The 27,243-nt window shown below is 43.1% G+C and overlaps 1 protein-coding gene across 2 annotated transcripts; it reads right to left on the bottom strand.

Annotated features, from left to right (window-relative positions):
* Positions 1 to 74: 74 nt before the first annotated feature.
* Positions 75 to 25,203, bottom strand: CS (citrate synthase). Of its 2 annotated transcripts, XM_025883469.2 has the most exons (12): positions 24,986 to 25,202; positions 12,542 to 12,627; positions 12,077 to 12,127; positions 10,767 to 10,874; positions 9,755 to 9,820; positions 9,268 to 9,399; positions 8,824 to 9,012; positions 3,308 to 3,507; positions 2,729 to 2,858; positions 2,509 to 2,610; positions 1,963 to 2,172; positions 75 to 1,648 (listed from the first exon to the last, which is right to left on the bottom strand). In XM_025883469.2, exons 4-12 carry the CDS (start codon positions 10,767 to 10,769, stop codon positions 1,478 to 1,480), a joined length of 1,203 nt encoding a protein of 400 aa, XP_025739254.1. In that variant the 5' UTR covers positions 10,770 to 10,874; positions 12,077 to 12,127; positions 12,542 to 12,627; positions 24,986 to 25,202; the 3' UTR covers positions 75 to 1,477. The 2 variants fall into 2 exon arrangements, with proteins under 2 accessions (XP_025739254.1, XP_025739253.1); XM_025883468.1 differs by lacking the exon at positions 12,542 to 12,627 and having other exon boundaries at positions 24,986 to 25,203.
* Between the last annotated feature and the right edge of the window lie 2,040 nt (positions 25,204 to 27,243).

Genomic DNA, 27,243 nt, shown 5'->3' with positions numbered 1-27,243 from the left:
AGGATCTTGCTAGCCAGATTCCTTGCTTTATAACAGAGATCCTCCCAAGCCTTATTTAATAGCAGGCTCAAGCATTGTTAATAAAAACATTTATTTTGCATTTTATACAGAACAACCTGAAATCTGGATCATGACTTGACAGTTACCCAGGGGTTTACAATGTGTCCATCTCGGCGTGGTTCTAGGGATTAGGGATCCACACAAACACAGGCAGGAGTTGCAAGGGAGGAAGGGGGCACAGAAGGAGTGTATTTCAATCCTTTCTTAAAGAAAAGGCAGTAGAGCATTCTGAGTCACTGAAAACCTGTGCAAATGGGGCTTCTAAAAAACAAACACTGTACTGTGAGCTCTTGGGGAAGGGGCTGGATAAGGACCTTGATAAATAAAGGGATATTTCCTGGTAGCAGGGAAAGAGGAGGGAAGCCTACTATTTTTAATGTTCTCAGCCCCAGGACCTGATATTCAAAGGAAACCACAACCAATCTTAAATAATTTCCCTGCTCAGAAAGAAGTACCTATATCCCTGGAACCAGACTATGAAGATACCATGCTGGTCATTCCTAAGTCCTTATTCACTGGCCCATAGCATATTAAAATAAAGGGTGGGGGGAGTCAAGAGGGTAGTGGCTTGTGTTCCTCAGAAGTGAAAACTCAGTTCATGTTAAGCACTGATAAAGCCAAATGACTGGGAGGGACCACAGCTTAGACAGTGGCATATACAACCTGCTGAAAGAGGTCTCTAGTAAGGACCAAGAAGGGGAGGTCCAGAGCACCCTCAGCCTGAGGTGCAGCAGGTATAGAAAATCTGCAAGGAGGGGAGTATTAAAGTAGTGGGGAATTAGAACACTCCAGATCTTAATTTTCATGGGATAATTAAAAAAATAAATCAAATACTGGGTGCCAGTCACAACAAATGCCATGGCCTTTATGGTCACCTGGTAGCATTACAAAAAAAAAATGCCAAAGATTTCCAACTAACCATAGGTCTTTGCTAGGAAGTGTCCATGTGCATGGGAGAGAGCAATGGGGCTTGATACAGCTGACAATCCAACATGATTCCTATGGAAACAGAAGAGGCCAGAGTCCTGATTTGCTGGCCTATGGAGGGCTGGAGAGAAGAACCAAAAGTTCTGAAGTGACTGCAGATTCTCTGCAACCGCTTTGACCAAGGCAAAGGAAAGCCAGATTCTCACTCTAGAGATGGTGGGGGGCCCAAACCTAACCCATACCACATGCACTAGTCCTGGTCACCCTACAGTTGATGGGCAACTCACCAGGCAGGAGAAAGGAACTGGTTGGGGAAAAAGGGGTTACTTTTTATCTTTTAAGTCTTAATTTATATTTTAACCTCAAACTTATTATCAGTGCCTCAGATACAATTTAATCTTAAGTCTTAAAAAGCCCCCTGAAACAAAACAAAATTATCTTTTTAAAGCTCCCTTGCTTTCTGGTAGTTCGTTTCCCCCAGTCTTCAGTTTTACCCTGACTTAGAGTCCACAAACTTCATCAGACCATCCGTGCTCATGGACTTGGGCCTCTCTAGTGGGAAACCTAGGGCTCGGCTCCAGATGAGCTGTGCCAGCACACCCAGTGCCCTTGACACCCCAAACAGGACTGTGTAGTAATTCATCTCTGTCATGCCGTAGTACTGTAAGATAAAAGAGAAAAAAGTTTTGGTAAAGGCCCCAAGGTAATGGCATGCCCAAGTCCAGGATGACAGAAACCTTAACCGAGTCAGCCTTAAATGGAAATGACACTAGGAAAAGTACAGTAACTGGGATTCTGAAAAGAGGACACCCCTTTCCTCCTGCCTGCACCTGCCCTCCACCATAGGCAACTTTATCAAAAGGATAAGGAAGGAGGCATGAGTCCTTGCTCTGACTAGGAAGTTGATTTTCTGCATGGCAGAGAACATTAGGGTTTGGCACAAATTAAAGGGAAAGCAGGGAAGGGAAGACTCACCTGGAGCAGCACTCCACTGTGAGCATCTACATTGGGCCAAGGATTCTTGGCCTTGCCCTGCTCTAATAGGACATTGGGCACAATCTTGTACAGCTGAGCAACCAGCTTAAACATGGAGTCATGAGGCAGGTGTTTCAGAGCAAACTCTCGCTGACAGGTATATCGTGGATCAGTCTTCCTTAGTACTGCATGGCCATAGCCTGGGACAACCTGCAAAGAGTGAGGGTAAAAAAGCCAGCTGTATTCTCAAGTTCTTTTTTTTTTTTAAGATTTTATTTATTTATTTGACAGAAAAGAGACACAGTGAGAAAGGGAACACAAGCAGGGGGAGTGAGAGGGAGAAGCGGGCTCCCCGCTGAGCAGGGAGCCTGACACGGGGCTTGATCCCAGGACCCTGGGATCATGACCTGAGCCAAAGGCAGACGCTTGACGACTGAGCCACCCAGGTGCCCCTTAGGGGGCCTCTTTCATTCTATTCTCAATTCTACCAAATTGCACAACCCTGGGTCTTGGCTTCCTTCCTACCTGCTAAACATTTCTGCTTACCCGTCCTGAGTTCAGTGTGTTCCAAATGTAGTCTCGTAACTTCTCATCTGACACATCTTTGCCAACTTCTTTCTGTAGTTGTGTCAACCAAACAAGTACTTCCTATGGGTACAGTTTGGGGAATAAGACAGTATCAACACATATGCCAAGAGAGAATGCCAAGATCAGAAGAAAAACAAGGGAGTAAGAAAAACATGGAGCAGGAAAAGAAGAGTCTTACCTGATTTGCCAAACCATGCAGGGGCCCTGCTAGCCCATTCATGGCTGCTGCAAAGGACAGGTAGGGGTCTGAAAGGGCACTGCCCACCAGGTGGCTGGTATGGGCACTTACATTGCCTCCCTCATGGTCACTGTGGGGGAAATAAGAAGGGAGAAAAGCTCTGGTAAGAGATGTCCCAATCTCATTACCAGTCTTTGTTCACTAATCCACAGGGCTGGAGAGGTCACTGGTTGATGATGCCTGTGTGCCAAGCTTCCCGACTCTCACTTCAGCTTTAATAGCAATGGCCAGAAGAGGGAGCTCCTGGAAAGCTGAAAGGTCACCTACTGTGAGCAACTAGTACCTCTCCTTAGCTTCTTAGAAGCATTACTTCGTTCTTAGTGTGGTTATGGTAATTTCCCTACACCTTTGGACTTCCTTTACTAGACTCCTTTCTTGCCTTGTGTGATCCCTTATGCCATGTTTCCATCTCCTATTACCTACCACCTGTTCCCGGAAAATGAAAATGTTAAGGAGCTTTTCTTAAAATTTTCTACCAATCCAGGAATCTGGTGGCTATGGTTGCTGGGTCTAGCTTACCTGTGGATGGTGAGGTATAAGCGCATGAGCTCAGTGAACTGAGCATCGGTATAGCCTAACATGTTGGTGAAATTGTGGGACCAGTCCAGCTTAGAGTCAATGGCCCCAATACTGCTGCCCTCCCGGTAGAGATTCCGGTATATCTTTGCTGCAACACAAGGTAGCTTTGCGATCAGATCCATACAATCTTCGTAAATCAACTGATGAGAGGAGGAAAATGGAGAAAAAAAGAAAAGGATTTATCAACAAAAAAGAATTAGGCAAGGAAGCTGTTTGTCCTCCATGGATTGGGCTATTTGGTTGATGGTTTTATGCTCAGTGGTTATATAAGGAGGCTAACAACAATAACTATTTAACTAAATAATTTTATGACCCAGGCTCTGCACTAAGTGATTCACACATATCTCATGTATCTTGTGTATATTAAAACATTATTTCTGGGGCACCTGGGTGGCTCAGTCGGTTAAGTGCCTTCAACTCAGGTCATGATCCCAGAGTCCTGGGATCAAGCCCCACATCGGGCTCCCTGCTCAGCACAGAGCTTGCTTCCCCCTCTCCCTCTGCTGCTCCCCCTGCTTGTGCTCCCTCTGTCAAATAAATGAATAAAATCTTAAAAAAAAATTATTTATTTATTGGGGGAGAGAATCTCAAGCAGACTCCCCACTGAGCATGGAATCCCATACAGGGGTCGATCTCACGAGACCCTGAGATCATGACACCTGAGCCAAAATCAAGAGTCGAATGCTTAACCGACTAAGCCACCCAGGTGCCCCCAAAGTCAGATTTTGAAGCCTTTTATGTTTAATCATGATCTTTCCCAGTACATGACTCAATGAATATGCTAAGACACTAGGTTTTAACAATTCTATGTTCCATCTTTCAAAGAAAATTCACCATATATGCCAAGGGTCAAACAGTGGCATTCAACTGTTAGTTAATAACAAAGGCTTCCATTTTTTAAGCATTTATTATATAACAGGCACTGTGATATGTTATTTGCATTTTTTTTTCTTTTCTCACAAGAGTTCTGTAAGGTAATATATCCCTCATTTTATAAATGAAGAAACTGGGGCTTGGCCAGGTCAAGTAACTTGCCCAAAGTTACCCACTCAGCTAATAAGCATCATGTAGCTTAAACAATTAACTCATGGACATTCTTGTTTCATCACACCCTTATTTTCTCTTCCCAAATTATTGAAGTGAATTCCAGACATTTTTCCCCCATATATAAATATTTAAGCATATATCTCTAAAAGATAAAGTCTATTGATAAATAAAAATCACAAAACCATTAACCCACAGGAAAAAAATCAAATCTTCAATATCATTAAGTATCTACTCAGTATTCAAATTTCCCTGATTCTAAAGCCCTCCACCTCATTTGTTTGATTCAGGACTGAAAATAGCCCACATTGCAATCATCTCATAGTCTCTGAAGTCTCTTTCAATCAATGTTAAGCTCCCTCTTGTTCTCTTTTAACTTTGCAATTTATTCGTGGAAAATTGGATCATTCATTCTGGAGAATTTCCCAGTTTAGATTTTGTGGGTTATATACCTGTGATATCATTTAATGCTTTCCTCTGTCTACTGCATTTTCTATAAACTGAGAGATCTAAAGGCTTGAGTAGAGGGGCGCCTGGGTGGCTCAGTCGTTAAGCGTCTGCCTTCAGCTCAGGTCATGATCCCAGGGTCCTGGGATCGAGCCCCACATCAGGCTCCCTGCTCAGTGGGAAGCCTGCTTCTCCCTCTCCCACTCCCCTTGCTTGTGTTCCCTCTCTTGCTGTCTCTCTCTGAAATAAATAAATAAAATCTTTAACTAACAAATAAATAAATAAAGGCTTGAGTAGATTCAGGTTCAGTTTTTTTTTTTTTTAAAGAAAGACTATCCAAAAGAGCACCCGGTGATATATGGAAGTATTGAACCACTATATTATAAGCTCAAACTAATATTAATTACACTGTATGTTAACTAACTGGAATTTAAACTTAAAGCAAAAAAGACTACCTGATAAATAGCACTGTTTTAAGTTCAAGCCCCACACTGGGTGTAGCGATTACTTAAAATCTTTTTAAAAAAGAGAGAAACATATAATCTAGTTGCCTGTGATATTAATAGCTTGCTCAACTCTTATCTTCTCAAAGGGATTTTAAGTTCCTTAGGGACCAGACAGGGTTTTGGTTTTGCTTTCTTTTTTACAGTAACTTTAAAAAGTATCATTTAGTCAGTGAATTTTGTCAATGCTGCTGGATTCAATAAGAATACTGCCAAAATTAAAAAGCTACTTGAAGCAAGAAGTAGCCTAACACCTGCAAATTCTCAGGAGATTACTTACATGACAATCATACTATTATATCCCCCAATGAAGTAGGTTACTTCCAGAAGCCTGCATCAAGTATATGCAGTTCTAAGAGACCTGGGTTGATTAGAATAATGCCAGGACGAACAGGATCCTGGGCTAGACAAATTGTTCTCTATGGAATATATACTAACTTGCAAAACTATTTGGAAAGTATGAATGGCCACATCAAAAAGAAAACACATAAAGGAGATTGTGTCAATTTCCACTACTGAGAATGAAGTTTATAAACCAACACGCATCAGACCAGGTATGACCATGTGGGATCCTTACCCTGCCTTTTGTCATGGTCAGTGCTGTAGAGTCAAGAAGAGAACAAAACAAAACAAAAACTGATAGAGAACTCCTGTTATTTCTTCTTTAATAAGCTAAGACTGAGGTGCTATTAGCTATTTGTACCAACACATTCTTCACTGATAAAGCCTTGGGAATAAAAAGACAATTAAGACATGCCAACATCACAACTATCTTGAATAAAGGTTACAAAGCTGACTATAATCATTAACGTGAGCCACCATCTCTATGGCTAGTAAAATCCTGGGCCAGGTAGTTAGCTTTCAATCATAATTAAGGAGACACAGAAAAGAAGAAAGCTAGTATTAATTGTGAAGAGTCCCCGGAGTAAAGAAAACTCAAGTTTGAACCTGGTCTCTATCAATTTTTAGCTGCATGACCTTGGGCAAGCTACTTAACTTCTCTAATCCTCAGTTTTCTCATTCAGTAAAATGAGAATAACAAATAACATCTACCTCACAGAGTTGTTCTGAGGATTAAATCAGATGATTATAAAGCATTTAAGCATAATATCTGGCATGTTTTCAAGAGTTTTCAGGTGTTTGGATGATGATTTTATTATAAAAACTTCAAAACCTATGTATACCATTCATAGGCTTTACAAAAGTGGCATTATCAGCAAAAACCTGATCTGTCAGCTACTTAGCAAATTTTACTGAATTCAACATCTTAAGGCTATTTCACAGTTAAACAGCTGGTTGCATCACAGCAATCTCCTGGTCATGAGTGAAGTGAGGTCATTCAGCAGGAGCCCTAACTTTTTCAACTCAATAGATTATACTATTAATCTCTGTTATGGAAGAAATGTTGCATGCAGAAGATCATCCTCTTGAGGTATATGTAAAAAAAAAAAAAGTATGAATTGATGCTCTAAGTAAAAACTCAGGTCATACATAAACTCCTCAACATAAATTTTTTTTTTAAGATTTTATTTATTTATTTGACATAGAGAGAGCAAGAGCAGGAACACAAGCAGGGGGAGTGGGAGAGGGAGAAGCAGGCCTCCCACCAAGCAGGGAGCCCGATGCGGGGATCGATCCCAGGACCCCGGGATCATGACCTGAGCCGAAGGCAGACGCTTAAGGACTGAGCCACCCAGGTACCCCCTCAACATAAATTTTTAAACAGAAATAAGCAGCCTAATGATGTCATGCATTTCTACTTAAGTAGCCTATGGTTAAATTAACCAAGGCAGAGAACTAATAGAAATAGTGTCTGACTTTTGAGAAAGAAACAAGATATAACAGCAAAAGAGCAAGAAGCTCTACTAAAGCACTTACTGGTGCTAATATTTGTGCAGTGTGAACTTAGACACACATCCTAAGGCTGACAAATAACATCAGTACTGCTTATAAACACTTGCCAAAAGATCGGCAAAGTCCTGGAATATAACACATTCACCTCAAGACAACTGCACTCACATGACATCTCACGAAGAAATAATGGCAGAACAATCAATGACTATATGTTAAAACAAGATTCATTTTAACAATTCAATGAAGGACAGTATGAAGCAATGAAGCATGTTTGGATGCCCAGGAAATATCTTATGGGCATCTACTGTAATGCATGAAGAAGCTGTTTTCTCCCCCTCTCCTGACAGTCAAGACAACAGCATTGTAAGCAGTAACAGGCACATCTGAGTGGTCAATTTCTAAAAGACAGGTTTTAAAATAGAACTGCTGATCTCAATTTAAACTTTTCTATTATGGTGACCCATACAAGTAACAATTGCTTGAATAGCATTTAAAAAAAGAAAATGGAAAACAATACATTCAGATTATACAAACTTCTGAACCTGCTGATGTATGGCTTTATATATGCTTTAAGTGCTTGTGAATGTGTATATTTTCCATCATTCCTATACCTTCCGTCTCAATGCCAACCAGAATAATTTCAAACTCACTCTCCCTCTTCCCCCAACAGCAAACACAATTCTTTATACACAGTTGGCATTGAGTAAATATTGACCAAACAAATGAAGCAGGATTTGCCAAAACCCCAAGAGGATTGCATCAGACCAGTGGGCCACGTGTGCTCTTCTGTGCCGTGCATCAAGTGAACTCTTTGGAGGCTTTCTCCTGATCAAATCATCTAGTATACCTGCTTTGCAAAAAGGAACCATTCTGTTCCCATATTATCTGACTCCAAACAAGAAAAGAAAATGAGATGTCTTGCTGTAAACCCAGCCAGGTAACTTGTCCTCTACCCAGTGTTTGTGAGTCCCATGTGGGGCACTGGAAAGAGGATGGAAGGAATTATGTACTATGCACTGGGACAAGGCACAACAGTCTTCACATACTCCAACCAGTTCAAGGGTCACATTTCATTTTCAGAAAATAAAGCTCATTTGTGTGTGGCTCCTACTTCCAGGATACTAACCCCATTTGGCTGATTGGCATTAGTTCTCCTAGGACTCTAGAACTCTAGAACTGCCTTAGCTGCCATTCACCTAACATCTCAAGGTTCTCCTTATTTGAAGAACAAGAAGGGACTTTTTGGGGTTAGGGTGAGACTACCCTGCAAAATCTTCCTCAGGGACCTTGCAGTTAAGCCACATAATTTCCAATGTCCCAAAAGCCCTGTGTAATACCTCTATTACAGCAAGATACTGAATTGTAATTTTTTACATGTATATCACCCTAACTAAACCAATAACCTTGGTGATAGAAAGCATGTTCCATTTATCTATGTAATCCCAAGGACTGAAAGAAAGCAAGCCTAAAATAAAATGTGTTTAATGAGCTTTTGGCATAACTCAGAGAAGTAGTTCTCCTAAAGATTCTACATTCCTTTTTCTTCCTTCACATGCAAGTCTGCTGTATCCTCATCACACATCAATCATTGCCATCAAAATTTCCTACCTCCCAGTACTTGGTTCGGTTGATACCCTCCGCATATGCTCGGGCAAAGTTACTCTCACTGTTGAGGGCTGTAATGGCTGCACTGAGCTGAGACATGGGGTGTAGATTGGTGGGAAAGTTGTCCAGCATGGTGACCACATGGGAAGGTAGAGCTGCTCTCTTTGCCCACTCTTTTGAGAGCCAAGACACCTGTGGAGAGGGAGACATTGCTCACAACACTAGGCAAGGGAAACGAAAAGAAATAAAGACAGTGACATCTGAGTAAAGAAAATCCAAGAGAATTCAACCCAGGCCACTTATACAGCAGAACTCTGCTCTGATTCCTTGCCTTCACTACACATCCCTATAAACTACCACCCAGAGCCAGATCAGGATTAAGTATCTGAGATCAGAGAAAGGCAAAGAAGGGGAAGAATGAGAAGGGCTAATAACCTTCTGCTTTACCTGTTCCTCTGTTGGGACTTGTCCAGTTATCAGCAACCAAAATAAGCCCTCCGGCAGGGGTTCTTCACCCCCCTTAGCCTTGGGCAGCAGTTTCTGGCATTCAGGGATACTGTAGCCTCGGAAACGGATACCCTTGAGGGAGAAGAGTAAGAGGTGCAAATCTTAAATTTATCAGCCTGGATGTCACATAATTGACTAGTCTCATTCTTATCAGACCTTTCAACAAATTAGAATTTCTAAAGCTTAAAAAAAAGTTTTTTTAAAGCTTAAATCTTCACATAACTTAATTCTGTTTGGTACTTTTAGTTTTACTCGATATATTGAAAAGGTAGACTTGTTCTTCAGTTATTCCATATGTACCTATTTTCCATCTTCCAAAACATGAAGGCAGATGCTTTGTTTTCCTTACCCTCACCAGTCTAATCCATGGTGTGCACAACAGTCAGTAAACTCCGTGATTATTAATGTTGACATGAGGGTCTCTTACCTCATCAGGATCAAGAACTGATGTTTCATATACTAATCCCTTCATGCCTCTCATGCCACCGTACATCTAAAGAAAAAGACAGGATGTAACCAGTAGTCAGAATAATTCAAGCTAGAGCTTGTTAGTGTTTCGTGGGATCTGAGAGAGGAAATGTATTCTTTGACTTGCAAGACTTCATTTGTAGAAAGATTTCTGAGGAGTTAACTTAAAACTTTGCAAGGAAGACTGATAACATTGGAAATGAAAATTTTAAGTTGAAAAATCGCTATCTTTATTTAATGTGTCTGCCTCTGTTTGCTTGCTTTTCTTCTTGTATTTTATTTTTTCTTCTACCCACTCTTACCCCCTCATTCCCACCAACCAAAGTCAACAGAATGGGATCTACAGGGGCGCCTGGGTGGCTCAGACGGTTAACCATTTGCCTTTGGCTCAGGTCATGATCCCAGAGTCCTGGGATCGAGCCCTATTTTGGGCTCTCTGCTCAGCAGGGAGCCTGTTTCTCCCTCTCCCTCTGCCTGCCACTCCTCTGCTTGTGTTCTCCATCAAATAAGTAAGTAAAAATCAAAAAAGAGGGAAAAAAAAAAGAATGGGATCTACAACAGGGAAAGGAAATAGAGACCAAAAGCTAAACACTGCTGTGGAATTATCATTTGAGCTGCTCAGACTCTTCAGGCTGGAGAAGAAGCCATCCTAAAACTGTTCTAGTCAGCCTGCTAGAGCTGTGGTGTAAATGGATCATCAGCACAGTATTAATTCTAACAGTCCTGGCCCCAAAAGCTGAGGGGTTGGGAAGAAGAATAGAAACTTCATTCATCCCTCCTATAGGTAAAATAGGTTAGGCTCAACTATTAAATTTACAAGAAAGAACAGTCTAATTTTTAATGAACATCATAAGTGCCAACGTTTCCATGTATGGGACAGGATGCTTCTGAAGAGTCGGTGAAGAGAATGGTATTTTTGTGGAAGCACATTACAGAGCTACTTTTTCCAGCCCAAACCCCACAATCTTTACCATGTCCACAGTGATCTGGCCCACTACTGTCTTGCCATGTTGCTGCCTGAAGGTCTTTATTCTGGCCTGCTCCTTAGGTATCAGGTCGGCCAATATGTCTTTCAAATTCTAAAAAGAGAAGTAGAGAGGTTAAGTGATGGTCAAAATGTCAATTAGATTTTTCCTACAAAGTAGGTATGTTAAGACTGCCTTTTTTTTTTTTTTAAAAGACTTTACTTATTTATTCATGAGAGACAGAGGGAGAGAGAGAGAGAGAGAGAGAGAGAGGCAGAGGGAGAAGCAGGCTCCCAAGGAGCAGGGAGCCCGATGCGGGACTCGATCCCAGGACTCCGGGATCATGACCCGAGCCGAAGGCAGACGCCTAACCATCTGAGCCACCCAGGCACGTTAAGACTGCTTTTTAAAATTTGGCTTTCTTGGGGCACCTGGGTGGCTCAGTCATTAAGCGTCTACCTTCGGCTCAAGTCATGATCCCAGGGTCCTGGGATTGAACCCCACATCGGGCTCCCTGCTTGGCAGGAAGCCTGCTTCTCCCTCTCCCCTGCTTGTGTTCCCTCTTTCTGCCAAATAAATAAATAAAATCTTAAAAAATAATAATAATAAATAAAATTTGGCTTTCTCTATCTGCCAGAGAAATTGGTCAACTACTCTGCACAGATGAGGGTAAAAGAATTAGGCAGAGAGGGAGGGGAATGGATTATTAATATTATTATTATTTTTAATAGGTATAAAGTTTCAATTTGGGAAGATAAAAAAGTTGGAGATGGATAGTGGTGATAGTTGTATAATAATGTGAATGTATTTACTGTCACTAAACTATACATGTTAAGATGGGAAATTTTATGTTATGCATATTTTACCACAACTTTAAAAATTAGGCAAAAATATTTGATACTCTCGGGGCGCCTGGGTGGCTCAGTCGTTAAGTGTCTGCCTTCAGCTCAGGTCATGATCCCAGGGTCCTGGGATCAAGCCCCGCATCGGGCTCCCTGCTCAGCGGGAAGCCTGCTTCACCCTCTCCCACTCCCCCTGCTTGTGTTCCCTCTCTCGCTGTGTCTTTCTCTGTCAAATAAATAAATAAAATCTTTAAAAAAAATATTTGATATTCCCATCTCACTACATTATTGAATTATTTCTTAAAAGAATAGTAATACTATTTTAATATTGATAACAACAATAACAACGGACACCTCTCGGAGTTACTTAGGATAATGATGAGAGGCTAGCTGGTAACCAACCACTGCTCCCCACCCTACAATCCCAGGATCAAACTGCCTCAGTGATTCTCAGCCCTCTTTTCCAAACCTTACCGTAGGGGAAGCACTGGCATGCCGAGCAGCAAGAACAAGACAAGATGCATTCTGCAAAGAAAACAAAACCTTATTCAACAGTTACTCTTCCCGCCTATATATTAACAAGGAGTTACAGTGACTCATCCTCTTTGTCTCCATCTTAGCCTCCAAAGACAGTCTGACATAAAAAAAGCTGTCGAAGGCCCTGAACAGCTTTGAAGGCATTCCCAGTCTGGAGGCAATAGCAGATTTAACTCTGTGTCTTGCATCCAAGAGCTTTAATAGCATTCCCTGAGGAGAGGCTCTCTCCCATCATCTGGGTTTCAGGGCTGGGCTTTGTTAGGCACAGAAAAGGTCAGAAAGGCAGTTGTTAGAGTACCCAGACCATCCCCATCTAGCTGTAATAGTTCTGAGTGGCCCTTGGAAAAGCAAGTGAGGAAACCGATCAACTACTTAACCCTGCTGGTAAGATCTCTCCAGCACCTAGTCTTTTGGCAGCACTTCAACCTCTCCCGTCTAGGAGAGCCCACAGGCAGAGGCAGCCTTTCACCACACTACTTCAAAGGTTCCTGGAAAAAGCACAGAGAAGACAGAATACCTACAATGTAACAACTGAGAGACTACTCAACAACAGCATTGGGAAACTAGAAAACTGGAAAATTACCTTTCAAGGGCTGAGAGAAAATAATTATTAAGCTAAAGTTGTATAACCAGGTGAGGAAAAAGTCTTCACAAAGGGGGTGAAATAAAGACATTTCAGATAAACAAAAGCTGTTTATCACCAACACAACTGTACTAAAGGAATTTTTAAAGATATACTTCAGAACTATAAAGACAAGTCTGAGATTCAAGGCTATTCTTCGCTACAAAGATGAATAGTGTAATTAGCCTATGTTTTCTATGTTTAGAGAGAGGTTTTTTTTCCCCCAAAAGAAAAGCTACTTTCTATGAAAAGACTGCTGAGTTGCAACAGAAAGTTCAACACTGCCTTTGAACTTTTTGACTTTTGAACAAGTTTAACTTTTCTGCACAAGATTATTTTGAAGATAAAATGAGATAGTCAAAGTAAGCCTCATTTTTCTCACCTATAAAACTGGTGTTAAATACCCACCGCATATCTCACAGGTTGCCTTGTGATAAATTACAATGATGTGAAAGCACTCTGCAAACTAAAAAGATTACATATACACACAAACTAATCCAGGAGCAAGACCAAACCTTTCCTCTTTTTGCCAAAAGGCCAGATACACCTTTTCTTGTAACTACTGCATTGCTGTCTGATTGCACTGAAAATCCTTTGAAGCAATAGTACTGTATAAATTCCAAAACACTATATGCCTAAGGTGACAGTTCAGTAAGGCTGGAGATTTTTTAAAATTTCGTACTCCTTCTGCTGGGGCATCAGGGAGAACTGAAAAGGGAAGAGATACTTCAGAAAAGGTTTTTTTGTTGTTGTTTTTTATAGAGGGGGGAGGGGCAATGGGAGAGGGAGAGAGAATCTTGAGGTTCTGCGCCAAGCACAGAGTCAACTGGGGCTTGATCCCATGACCCTGAAATCATGACCTGATCCAAAATTAAGTGTGGAGACTGCTTGAGATTCTGTCTCTCCCTCTGTCCCCTCCCATCTCCCATGTGCACGCACACACACTCTCTCTAAAATAAATAAAATCTGGGGGCGCCTGGGTGGCTCAGTTGTTAAGCGTCTGCCTTCGGCTCAGGTCATGATCCCAGTGTCCTGGGATCGAGCCCCACATTGGGCTCCCTGCAGAGCAGGGAGCCTGCTTCTCCCTCTCCCACTCCCCCTGCTTGTGTTCACTCTCTTGCTGTGTCTCTCTCTGTCAAATAAATAAAATCTTTAAAAAAATAAATAAAATAAATAAAATCTTTAAAAACTAAAAAGATTAAAAAAATTAAAAAAAAAATCAATTCAGGGGCGCCTGGATGGCTCAGTCGTTAAGCGTCTGCCTTCGGCTCCGGTCATGATCCCAGGGTCCTGGGATGGAGCCCCGCATCGGGCTCCCTGCTTGGCAGGGGGCCTGCTTCTCCCTCTCCCACTCCCCCTGCTTGTGTTCCCTCTCTCTCTCGCTGTGTCTCTCTCTGTCAAATAAATAAAACATTAAAAAAAAAATCAATTCAAAGCTAAATTCAGAAAGTACAAGGTAAGCTACTATGTCCCTAAAGCAAAGGGGTACTGCCTCTGCTTGTTAACCAGGACTGTCTTTAACTCCTTTCACTAACTTTCTTTTTTTTTTTTTGAAAGATTTTATTTATTTATTTGAGAGAGAGAATGAGAGATAGAGAGCACGAGAGGGAAGAGGGTCAGAGGGAGAAGCAGACTCCCTGCAGAGCAGGGAGCCCGACATGGGACTCGATCCCGGGACTCCAGGATCATGACCTGAGCCGAAGGCAGTCGCTTAACCAACTGAGCCACCCAGGCGCCCCTCCTTTCACTAACTTTCTAAAGAGTCTCTTCTGGCTCAATGAGGAACATTTGGGCAAAAGTAGGTAGCACAAACAGGCCTTTAGTCTCTTCACCCTACATGAGGCAAATGGGAACTTGACCTAGCACCTAAGAAATAATTTTACCTTTTCTTACTAGTCACCAAAAAGTGAACAAGAGAAAACAAGAGAATAAGCTCTATTCCATGCTCCATGATCCCACCAATCCCCTGTTACAGAAAGGCCACCTCCCAGAGACTACATCAGCCCCGCAGCAGACCTTTTAATTGTGGGTGGTTGGTTGTTGTGGCAGTTTGGTTTCTAAAAAGGCTATAGGGGAGCATATCATCTGAGAGAAGAAAGATGTCAAAAAGATGTTAAAATCTCTTCATAATGATCATTTTTCCACTTTTAAATCATCTTTAAGTTTCTATAATGGCAGGGGGACCCTGCTGGCTTAGTCAGAAGAGCATGAGACGCTTGATCTTGGGGTTGTGAGTTCAAGCCCCACGTTGGGTGTAGAGATTACTTAAAAATAAAATCTTTTTTTTTAAAGATTTTATTTATTTATTTGACACAGAGAGACACAGGGAGAGAGGGAACACAAGGGGAGTGGGAGAGGGACAAGCTGAGCACAGAGCCTGATGCAGGGCTCAATCCCAGGACCCTGGGATCATGACCTGAGCTGAAGGTAGACGCTTAACCACTGAGCCACCCAGGCGCCCCAAAGATAAAATCTTTAAAAAAAAAAAAAGTTTCTACAATGGCTGGCTGTAGTTTAAGGTTAAATCTTACAGGAAAAAAAAAAATCTATCCAAGCTCAACAAAGAGTGAGTGTCCAGATCTTAATGAAGATGAAAATGGAGGGGCGCCTGGGTGGCTCAGGCATTAAGTGTCTGACTTCAGCTCAGGTCATGATCTCAGGGTCCTGGGATTGAGCCCCACATTGGACTCTGCGCTCAGCGGGGAGTCAGCTTGTCCCTCTCCCTCTGCCCCTCCCCCCTGCTCAGGCTCTCTCTCCCAAATAAAATCTTAAAAAAAAAAAAAAAAAAAGATGAAAATGGAATTCCCTCAGGTTGGAGGCCTTTCTTCCACAAATATGAACATAAAACAAAACAAAACAAATAGCTTCTTTCCTCGTTGTGAGAGGGAACTGCTAGAATTAACGAGCTGCCCTCTTCTTTTACTTCAAGATAAGACAAAAAACAACCAAAAAGAGGAGAAATCAGAATGAAAAGGATGACTGAACAGCTAATAGGGATGTGAGACTGAGACATCACTTAGAGGAATCAGATGGGTCATAACTGCTGCTTTTTTATAATCATTTCTCAGATCTATTTACATGACTACTACTTTAAGAGCATGCATAGGAAGAGAAACTTAGAACTAAACTATCACCCCACTTCCGACATCAGCGAAGTCTTCATTAACTTTGTACTGAGCATCTTTGCCATTTCATGAGAGGAGCCTCAGGAGTAACTTAGAGGGCTGATCTCAACTGTCCCTGATCTCCATCAGCAACACTTCTTAGCCAGATCTCCAATTTGCAAAGCAACACTAGTTTGTGGACAGCATAGCTAAGTAGCTATATGATAAAGCTAGTATATTCTGTTTCTACTGCTCTTGTTTGCCACTTATCACCTGTGTGATTCCAGCCAAGTCATTTAATGTTTCTATGCCTTGAAAATGGGAACAATAGTACCTATTTCAAAGGATTGCTGTGAGGATTAATTAAGTCAACACTTTCAAAGCACTTAAAATGACGTCTGGCCTAAAGCAAATACTTTGCATTTGCTATATAATAAATATATAAAATTAAACAGTATAGCCATTTTCTCATACCCTTCAGCATCAGGATTAGTCATACTTTTGGCTAACCCTGAAGCTTAAAAGATGACTGAAGAAATCAGAAGGATTTTATTTATTTTTTTTTTTAAGATTTTTTTTCTTTTTGACAGAGACAGACAGAGAGAGAGGGAACACAAGCGGGGGGAGTGGGATAGGGAGAAGCAGGCTTCCCGCGGAGATGGGAGCCCGATGCGGGGCTCGATCCCAGAACCCTGGGATCATGACCTGAGCCGAAGGCAGACACTTAACCACTGAGCCACCCAGGCGCCCCATCAGAAGGATTTTAAAGGCAGCAATTCATTGATATAACCACTCGAAAGGGTAGAATAGGAAAAATTCAAGTTAGAACAATTTTACCTAATGATGTAGAAGACAGAGCACATAACTTGGAATTTGGAAAGGAAATCTGGGTTCTAGCCCCAGCTCCATCAGTAAATAACAGACATCCAAAGCAAAACAACTAACTACAGCTGAACTCTTGAACAATACAGGAATTAGGGATGCAGGACCCCCCTCCCCCAATGCAGTCAAAAATCTGGATATAACTCTTGGCTCTCCCAAAACTTAACTACTAATAACCTATTGTTGACCAGAAGCTTTACTGATAACATTAAGTCTATTCATTCCTATCCTTGTATGTCATATATATTACATACTGTATTCTTACAAAAAAGCTAGAGAAAATGTTACTAAGAAAATCCTAAGGAAAAGAAAATATATTTGCAGTACAGTAACATAAAAAACTCACATATAAGTGGACCAGCACAGTTCAAACTATGTTGCTCAAGGGTCAACTGTATTGTTTCCCTTTCCTTCTCCATGTTTAGGATAACACTCAAGCTACTTAGTTCCAAGTCTGGTAACTCTAATAAGGACATATGTAAAGGTATTCAAAAGCCTTGCTATTTAAAATATAACTGCCTAGCCAGCAGCATTTGCATTATTTGGAGCTTGTCAGAAATGCAGAATCCTGGGCCACACCTCAGACCTACTGCATTCAAATCTGCAGTTTAACAAGCTCACTAGCTTGTTCGAAGAATAAAGTTTGAGACACATACATGGTCTAAAGTGTTAAGCAAGGGAACAGAAGGATAGAATGTAGACCCTGGGATGTACAATTATTAAGAATCAAGTCTTGGGCGCCTGGGTGGCTCAGTTGGTTAAGCGACTGCCTTCGGCTCAGGTCATGATCCCGGAGTCCTGGGATCGAGTCCCACATCGGGCTCCCGGCTCAGCGGGGAGCCTGCTTCTCCCTCTGACCTTCTCCCCTCTCATACTGTTTCTCTCTCTCTCTCTCTCTCTCAAATAAATAAATAAAATCTTTAAAAAAAAAAAAAAAAAAAAGAATCAAGTCTTAAGTCCAGATTCTGCCACTATCTTGCTCTGTTACCTTGGCTATATGAAATAACTTCTAAGTCTCAGGTTTCATATCTCTAAATAGATAATAATAAAGCCAACTCTGGGGTATAGACAAGTAGACTGCACAAAATATCTGCATGAAAGCATCTAGAACAGTGCCTTCTACATAAGTGAGTTCAATAAATGTGTTTCTTAGAAAGTGTTGGCCTATTACCTACCATGTCAAGTGTCACTGCTCTCTCCTGGAGTTGGATTCCAGGAAAGAGGCAGTCAAGCCTGAGGAACAGGTGAACGGATAATTCCCTCTACTGGTAGAACAGGAAATAAAGCCCTGATTTCCGTTTTTAGGGCCTCCCAATCAAGAGGGGAGGCGTCTCAAGCAGAGGAAACAAATTTGACTACCCAGCAGAACATGGGACTAGAAGGAGATACTGGAGGACTATCATACCTAAGGCTATACAGCTCAGTTCACCTACCTCCTAGCTGCCAAAGAAACCTGCTGAATAGCTTTGTACAGTACGTTCAGACTACACACTCACTGATGGGACAGGCAGATTACAAACCTCTGAGTCATCCCTGAGATGACCCTGAGATCATTTCACCCACCAGCTCCTCCCCCTAACTCCCGAGGTGTGGCAAGTAAGCTTTTGCCTTCCGGTAGCATGCCACGTGTAGAGTCACCCTACTGGAACAGTAGCTGTCAGGTGAATCAGGGAGTTACCTCATTCAACAGGTCAGCTCCTTCAAGGGGAGAGATGGAGAGCTGCTTCCAAAGACAAACGCCTGGCTCAACGTTTCTGACAGCTTGGGATTCTCTGCAGGGTGGGGGTGGAGGTATTACAATCACTAAGAGGCTCTTTCAAACCTCAAACGCTGCCATCCCTTGCAAGAACTCTCCTAGTGAGTTTGCTATTATTGATGGAAGTGCACTGTAGTTCTCAAATGTGCTAGAAGAGAAAAATATAATTAAAAGAACCATTATCTTAAAGGGCCGAGAGAGGATACATGCAGGAAATTCTGCCATGCCAAAGATTTGCCTTGCCTATAATACTTAGGGCATTTTTGGAATAGGGTATTGGCCGAATCACCAAAAATCATCTGAAACTACTCCCTCTTCCCTAAAATTCTACGAACAAAAGAATCCTATGTGAATAAGCACTTAAAAAAGTGGTTCTTTCCTTCTTACTTCTCTTAGCCTATTATCATCATTGATCCACACCTAGGACCTATACTCCAAAGGGGAAAAGCCAAATTTTCTTTGATCTTCCATCCCAGGCACATTTAGAACATGTCCTGCAACATATCCAAGAGCTCGAATATTAAAAGCCTGAGAGAGATGCTCCTGATTTTAAGAGGCCTTGTCCTTCATCAAAAAAAGATCAGAGCTTGCCAAGCCAGCAGAACTGGCTTAGTTGATGAAGCAAACATAATGCACTAATAACTGGTAGGAAAAATCTTGTGTTGCAAAGGCTTCCAATGCAGAAGGAACAACTTGCATTAAGGGGAAAAGAACACGCATAAGACAAAGACTTCTCTCTCCCCAAAACCAGGTCAGAGAACTAAAAGCCTTTTAACATCTGTGTTTCACAATGGTGGTATTGGAAGCCGGCCTGCACCACTTGGTCAGGCCACTTAACAGCCTGAGCACAGTAATCTTCAGATTTCCTATTTTGACGCCCTCCATACTCATAGGAGTTTCCTTAATAATTCTACCTAATTGTCATTTTCTAACAGTCTTTTCTTCCCTAAAGATTCACTCCAAGGAAGACCACCAAAGACCTCAGAAAAGAATCAAGAGTCCTAATTTTACTTTCAATAGAAATCCTTACAGTTCTTTAACAAGTATTTTCTGAATACCTACTTACTCTATACACATTACGTGTACACTAGTGAATAAAGTATAAAGGATCTGCTGTCCTACTAGTTTTTGGGGAACTAGAAACTGCTCTCACTTCTACTAGGAGTACTTACAAGTTTTAGTGCCCAACACTTTGGTCCAGAAATTTACAAAAAACTTTTTTTTTTTTTTAAATATTTATGAGAAAGAGAGCGCACAAGCAGGAGGAGTGGCAGGCAGAGAGAGAAGCAGGGCTCTTCGATGAGCAAGGAGCTTGATGCGGGACTCGATCCCAGGACTCTGGGATCATGACCCAAGTCGGACATGAACTGACTGAGCCATCCAGGTGTCCCAAGAAACTTTTTTTTTTTTTTTTAAGATTTTATTTATTTATTTGACAGAGAGAGAGGGAACACAAGCAGGGGGAGTGGAAGAGGGAGAAGCAGGCTTCCCGAGGAGCAGGGAGCCCGATGCGGGGCTCGATCCCAGGACCCTGAGATCTTGACCTGAGCCAAAGGCAGATGCTTAACAACTGAGCCACCCAGGCACCCCCCCAAGAAACTTTTCTAAAGGCATTTGAAAAAAAGGCCTAGGAAGACAAACCTAGAGAAAATAGCCTAAATGAACTATTGCTTAGAACAGTCACTTGAAGTCCATTTTTAAAATAATCACTAAAAAAAAAAACCAAAACCCAAATACTCAAAAATTTCATATATACATTCAATAAAGTTGTGAATAAAAAGACCTACATGTGGCTTTACTGGCCCAACAGAAAGTACTTGGAAATCATCAGTCAACAGAAGTCAACAGAAGTACTTGGAAAAAAAAAGAAAAACAAGTTTCCTGGGGTGCCTGGGTGGCTCAGTTGTTAAGTGTCTGCCTTCGGCTCAGGTCATGGTCCCGGGGTCCTGGGATGGCGTCCCATGTTGGACTCCTTGCTCAGAGGGGAGCTTGCTTCTCCCCTGCCTGCCATTCCCCCTGCTTGTGCTTGCTCTCTCCATCTTTCTGTTTCAAATAAATAAATAAAATCTTAAAAAAAACAAAACAACTTTCCAGGGGCACCTGGGTGGCTCAGTCGTTAAGCGTCTGCCTTCAGCTCAGGTCAGGATCCCAGGGTCCTGGGATTGAGCCCCGCGCATCGGGCTCCCTGCTCCATGGGAAGCCTGCTTCTCCCTCTCCCACTCCCCCTGCTTGTGTTCCCTCTCTCGTTGTGTCTCTCTCTGTCAAATAAATAAAATCTTTAAAAAACAAAAAACAAAACAAGTTTTCAGATCCCATCCCACCTTTGCTGAATCAGAATCTGAAGATAGGATTCATGAATGTGCAATGTGAATAAGCAATCCACATGATGATGCCCACTGTGAACTTACATTTTTTATTATTATTTTTCATTTTTAAATATATATTTTTTAGATTTTTCAATGTATTTGAGAGAGGGACAGAGAGAGAGAGAGAGCATGAGCAGGATGAAGGGCAGAGGGAGAAGCAGACTCCCCGCTGAGCAGGGAGCCCAACGCAGGGCTCAATTCTGGGATCCCAGGATCATGACCTGAGCCCAAGGGAGACTCTCAACCAACTGAGCCACCCAGGTGCCCCTATTTATTATTTTTCATTTCTTTTTTTTAGGGGTGGACGGGCAGAAGGAGAGAGAGAGGGAGAGAATCTCAACCAGGCTCCATGCCCAGCACTGAGCCCAACTCGGGACTTAATCTCACAATTCTGAGATCATGACCTGAGCCAAAATCAAGAGTCAGATGCTTAAACAACTGACCCACCCAGGCACCCCAAGAACTTTTCAAAATAACGTGTTAAAAGAAATACAGGGTGCCTGGGTGGCTCAGTTGGTTAAGCGACCGCCTTTGGCTCAGATCATGATCCTGGAGTCCCAGGATGGAGTCCCCCATCAGGCTCCCTGCTCAGCAGGGAGTCGGCTTCTCCCTCTGACCCTCCCCCCGTCATGTGTTCTCTCTCTCTGTCTCTCAAATAAATAAATAAAATCTTAAAGAAAGAAAGAAAGAAATACAGGGACCTAGGGGCACCTGGGTGGCTCAGTTGGTTGGGCGCCTGCCTTCAGCTCCAGTCATGATCCTGGAGTCCCTGATTGGGCCCCACATCGGGCTCCCTGCTCGGCGGGGAGTCTGCTTCCCCCTCTTCCTCTGCCTGCCGCTTCCCCCTGCTTGTGCTCTCTCTCTGACAAATTAATAAAATCTTAAAAAAAAAAAGGAATTTGGGCAATTGAGGGAAAAACTGAAAGTCAAATACTCAGAAAGACCTATTGCTAGCTTTGCTTCACTACTGTTTGAAATTTCATGCCCTACTCAACTCTATCACCTAAAGCATTGAAACAGGGCAAAAAGGATTATGATGTAGCTTTAGAGAGATCCACCACATCTGTCTTCCTGCCTTCTGCCCACTTGGTTGTTTTTTTTTTAAGATTTTATTTATTTATTTGACAGAGAGAGAAACAGCGAGAGAGGAAACACAAGCAGGGAGAGTGGGAGAGGGTGAAGCAGGCTTCCTGCTGAGCAGGGAGCCCAATGCGGGGCTCGATCCCAGGACCCTGGGATCATGACCTGAGTCGAAGGCAGACGCTTAACTGACTGAGCCACCCAGGTGCCCCCACCCACTTGGATTCTAAGAAAGGAATACCAGCCTTCCCCGCTAATGATCCACTTTAGCACTGCTCACCTCACTGCTTCCTCACACCCATGCATTCATCTGTTACCAATTTAAAGGCCACTAGGAAGGACAAATGCAGTCATCCCACTATTAGCACATGAGGAGGCTTTGCTTTCCATTTTTCATCTTTAGCCCACCTAGTAAGCAATGAGGAACTGACATCACTTTGGGTAGGCTGATAATCAAAGTAAAGTGAAGGCACATAGATTTGGGCACTTGCCTCTAAAAGTTCTAGGCTATAAAGGGTGCCTGGCTGGCTCAGCTGGAAGAGCATGTGACTCTTGATCTTGGAGTCGTGGGTTCAAGCCCTATGTTGGGTGTAGAGATTACCTGAATAAATAAACTTAAAAAAATGTTTAAAAAAATAAAAATAAAAGTTCTGGGCTGTAAGCCTAAGTAATATTTCACCGAAAAAACTGACTTAGTTTTGTTGAACCCAATTTCAGACTAGGATTTATAAAGATGTTCAGTGGTGTAGGTCTACTGTAAAGGAATTATGGGTATTCATTTAAATGTCCTGAAAGGTCTAGAAATAACATAAAAAAAAACACTTTTGGCTTGATTTTCTCAAAGTCATTGAACATCCTAGCTTGGAAGAGCAACTCTCAATGGTACAAGAAGTAACTAGGATTTGTTAAGTCACACTGGTGTTAATAGTCGAGAAGTGAATCGGTGGCCATACCCTAACTTCCAACCCGAACCCAGACCCAGATCACAAGTGAAAAGATAATACATCACAAAGCTAAGGCACCCACAACTGATACTAATGCCACTGCTTAGTGTTAAGTTCATCAGGGTAAACAAGAAGTCAAATAATCTGGAGGCTCCGAATTCAACTCTCTCCAACTCAGGTGTTCATTAAATTACCTGAAAGTGGGTAAGGTGGAACAATACAACAATGACTGGCATTTGTGTCACCTAGCAAGGTTAAAAAAAAAATCTCTTCTGAGAAAAGTGAAACTACATCTGACCTTGAGAATCAAAGTGGTAGGGGTCAGTTTTCCCAAATCAGAAAACTATTTTTGCCTTTTAAACCCTACCTTAATAGCAAAAGTAAAACTGAGTACCAGTTAAGCTGCAGGCTAATCTGGAAAATTTAGGCAGGTGCTAGCAATGAGGACAAACTGAGCAGGCTTCCTGGTATCCTGGTCATTCTACTTAGATCTCAGGAAATTTCCACTCCCGCGTTTCTTGGGCTTTGCTAGTTTTAAGGGTCAAAAGCCTTCAAATCACTTCCAAGTTACAGGTTTCTGGGATCCTCAGGTTCATTCCTGACAGTAAAGTAAACAAAACAATGATTCTACAATTATGAGGCGCTGTCATCCCAAAAGCTTTCTGGGCTTCCCCAGAGGCTTAAAAGACAAAATAAATTCAAAGGGTAAATTCTAAAAGCTTTTTCAAATTCACTGAGGGTTAGATTATTTATCTGGTCCGGGTTAGGAGCTCTGGAATGAGCTAATTATAGTGTCCTGTCCCCTATTCTGCCAAAACACTATCTAGAACTTGCTTCATTTCCCAAGAGGCTTCCTTACCCTGTTCCCTGGCAGCAGAAGAAACAACAGTCAAGACAAGTGCCTCCCAAATGATCAGCCTCCACCTTGCTGCTGGGTACCTGGAAGAACCTGAGTGTAAATTCTACAGGCTTCACCTCATCTGCCAACCATGCAAGATAACACAGCAAAACCATCCTAAGATTTTCCTTTCCTTCAGGTGCCAGCAGCTTTAATCTGCAGAAGAGAAAGTATAAATTCTTTGCAGAAGTCAAGGTCACTTGTGGGACTGTCCCTGCCTGGATTAGAGGACTGGGACCCCCCCCCCCCAAAACAGCAGTTTCTCTATTTAAAGAGCTAAGTTACCCAGAGACAAATGTCCTGGCAATTTTAAATTGAAAGCACCATTACTGCAACAAGATTCCTATGATCCAAAGGCAACAAAATTCAAGTAAATTAGGGCCTCAAAGAATGAGAGGACTCTCTCCTGGGTAGACTTAAGAGCAGTAGCTAAACCTAAGTGAGCAAGTACTAGGGTTGGTCATGTGACTTTGGCAGAACTGGCCTGCAGTTTGGAAGAACAACCTTTCTGGTTCTTTCTCCAATCATATTTGATAATCATGCAGAAGGTTTTACAGAGGGCTCCACCCCACCCAAGCTCCTCCTATATGAAGAGTAAGTGCAAGAGTCCCAAGGACAAAGAGAATCTGAGTCCCACTCCACCAGCAGGAACTGCTAAAGCTCGGTCACTAAAAGCTTCAAAAATTGGGTTGGTGAAATGGAAAAGGCAATTTAGGAACCAACAAGGCCTTCCCTACAAAGCAGAAGCCGAAATTAGCCAGCGCTCCGGCTCTGGCCCTGGGACAGTGAGCACATCTACTCACCCCTGCCACTTCTCCTACCCCCGCACCCCCTCCTCCAAACAGGCCTCTTCCGTAACTCCAATGGAACACAACACCTATGTTCTCCACTGGCAGCTCCTTCTTCCAGGGTTCTTCCACCCTAGACATGCGGGTGACAGTAGGGTCCGAGCTCTCCACCCGCCCAAGATCGCATGCGGGGGCGGGCAGCGCTCTCTTCACCCACAAGGGCAGAAGACCAGCGTAGCACATGGTCCTGAGAGTCCCACAGAGAGCTGGCGGCCAGCCAAGCGCAGGGCCCCTTTAAGGCTCACGGGGGTGCGTATGGGTATGGGAGGGAGACCCTGGCGCTGGAGGGCCTGCAGTCGCCTCGGCCCCACCCTGGGGCCGCGCGCTCCCTCCCAGAGTTGCTCACCTTGGCTCCGAAGAGCCGGGCGGCCGCAGTGAGTAAAGCCATGACGGGCGAACTCGGGGATCTGGTGGGGAGGGAAGGAGGGGAGAGAGCTGCGGCAGGAACGGGAGCCGCCGCCGCTGCACCAAAGGCCGCGCCGACGGGTGGACAAGGTTGAAAGGAGGTGGCTGAGGAACAGGGTAGACAAACCGGCGGCGGCGCCCAGCCCGGGGTCCTCAGTGAGGACCCGCCCACTGCCCGAACCGTTCCTGCCCCTCTCAGGGGACTCGCCTCGGGCTCGGCCATTGGTCCGGTGTATGTGGGGGCGGGACCTGAGCCGTTGACAGCAGTTGTGGAGGGCGGGATTGGATCGCCTGGGTTAGGCTAATTAAGGATGGGCGGGTGGGGGGGACGTGTAGGTGGCTAAATATGTGCCTGATAACTCAGTTAACTTCCTTCTTAGGCTTCCCTTCTCGCCCTTAACACATTTGCGGTTTGTTCTGCGGGGAATATGAGAGAAAAAGGTCCCAAGGACTCCGACCTTAGACATCCTCGGAAGTCAATCCCTTAATATACTATCACGGCTACTGATCTTTGCCAGCTCCTCCTACCCTGTTTGGCACGCTTCCGGAATGAATGTCTTTGGTCAATGACTTAACGGCCATAGAGGTGACGTCATGTGTATGATGCCAGAGTTGCCTGCCTGGTGGTTGAGGTCACCAGAGGCCATGCTATTAAAGATACGAAGAGACCCCAATATGTGGAGATGGAAAGCAAAGGCAGGAGCCTGAATATCCAGTGCTCTTTATGGGCTGTCAGTTCGGCGTCCAGTGTCGGGAAATCTAAGTCTTACAAATGCCCCCTTAATATGAAGGCTTCCCAAGGGCTCCTGGCTGGCTCAGTCGGTGGAGCATGCCACTCTTGATATCGGGGTTGTAGGTTGGAGCCCCACCTTGGGTGTAGAGATTACTTAAATAAATAAAATCATAAAAAACAAAACATAAAAAAATGAAGGCTTCCAGCACAGGCCAGAACCTTTGGGTCCTGGGCATTAGTCTCACTGCCACTCCAGTCACATAACCCCAAGCAGCCAGCCCACCCCACATCTAGCCATAAGATCAAAAGCTGCAGACTAGCCCCACATCCAAAATCAGGCATTAAGCATCCTCTCCCTTTTTGTCACATCACTCCCATAGGGCCTCTGAACCCCTTCTCCTATGTGGCTGTCTTCTGTACACTTTTATCCTATGCTTCCCAGAGACCACTAAATGAACCACGGTACTAAAGTGATCTTCCATATCACTCTTGACTAACTCCTCTAGGTAGATAAGACCTTAGGACCTTTCTACCTCCTAAGAATATCATTGTCATTGACCTAGGGGCAGAGGAGAACTGATCCAAGGACCAGGGCACCTTATCTATAAACCCCAAGCCCCAAATGAACAGTCCCTGTATCTCTTCACATAGCAATAACAAGATTCAGAAGTCTCAGTACCATTTAAACCAGGTTTAGATAGACCTACCTTATAAAGAAACTAGTTTATAGCTTGGAGTTGGGGAAAGAGAAGGAAAACCACCATTTTCCCTTCCCAAGTTACCTTGTACCCAGCTTCACACCTACCAACCAATACTCCTTTGGCTTGGGGATCAGACAGGTAGGTCTTAGGAAAGAACTTCAAGAAGAGAAGCCAAGCAGAGCCCCAAAAGAACATTGACCTCAACTACCTTCTCGGTGACTTCAAAGCTCCACTGATCAATATTTGCTCCCAATTTAGCATCTCACAGAGGATTTCCTCCTAACCCTAGAATAGTCTGACCTGGTTTCTGCTCTCTGGTTAATTATCCACAGAAACTAACCAGCTGACCAGAGGCTTGAACTCCAGTGTCCCCAAAAGACAGGAGGCATTCTCAGGGTGAGGCTACCAAAGGGATAATAATAATAATTATTATTATTATTAGAGATTTCTTAAGTAATCTCTACACCCAGTGTGGGACTTGAACTCACAACCATGAGACCAAGAGTCGCATGCTTTACCTAGTGAACCAGCCAGGCGCCCCACAAAGAAATAATCATTGAGTGGCCATAAAGGTAACTTACTTTGGAGCTCTAATGATTAGAGGGAGGGTGGGAAACAGCAGTGCTCTAAGCCTCTTGACACCATGTCCTGGAGCCTAGGTTATGAAGGCTTTAAGGGCTTGTTTTGAGGTTGTTTAGTCCTGACACCCACTACTATAAAGCCAGCGGGAAAGCCCAGGGATCAGAAGGACTAAATGTTACCTCC

This window comes from Callorhinus ursinus, unplaced genomic scaffold (genome assembly GCF_003265705.2).
Source record: "Callorhinus ursinus isolate GAN/ISIS: 27379988/994484 unplaced genomic scaffold, GSC_fseal_2.0 scaffold14, whole genome shotgun sequence".
NCBI lineage: Eukaryota > Metazoa > Chordata > Mammalia > Carnivora > Otariidae > Callorhinus > Callorhinus ursinus.
The sequence above is the reverse complement of the archived record's forward strand: the minus strand, read 5'-3'. Positions and strand labels throughout refer to the sequence as shown.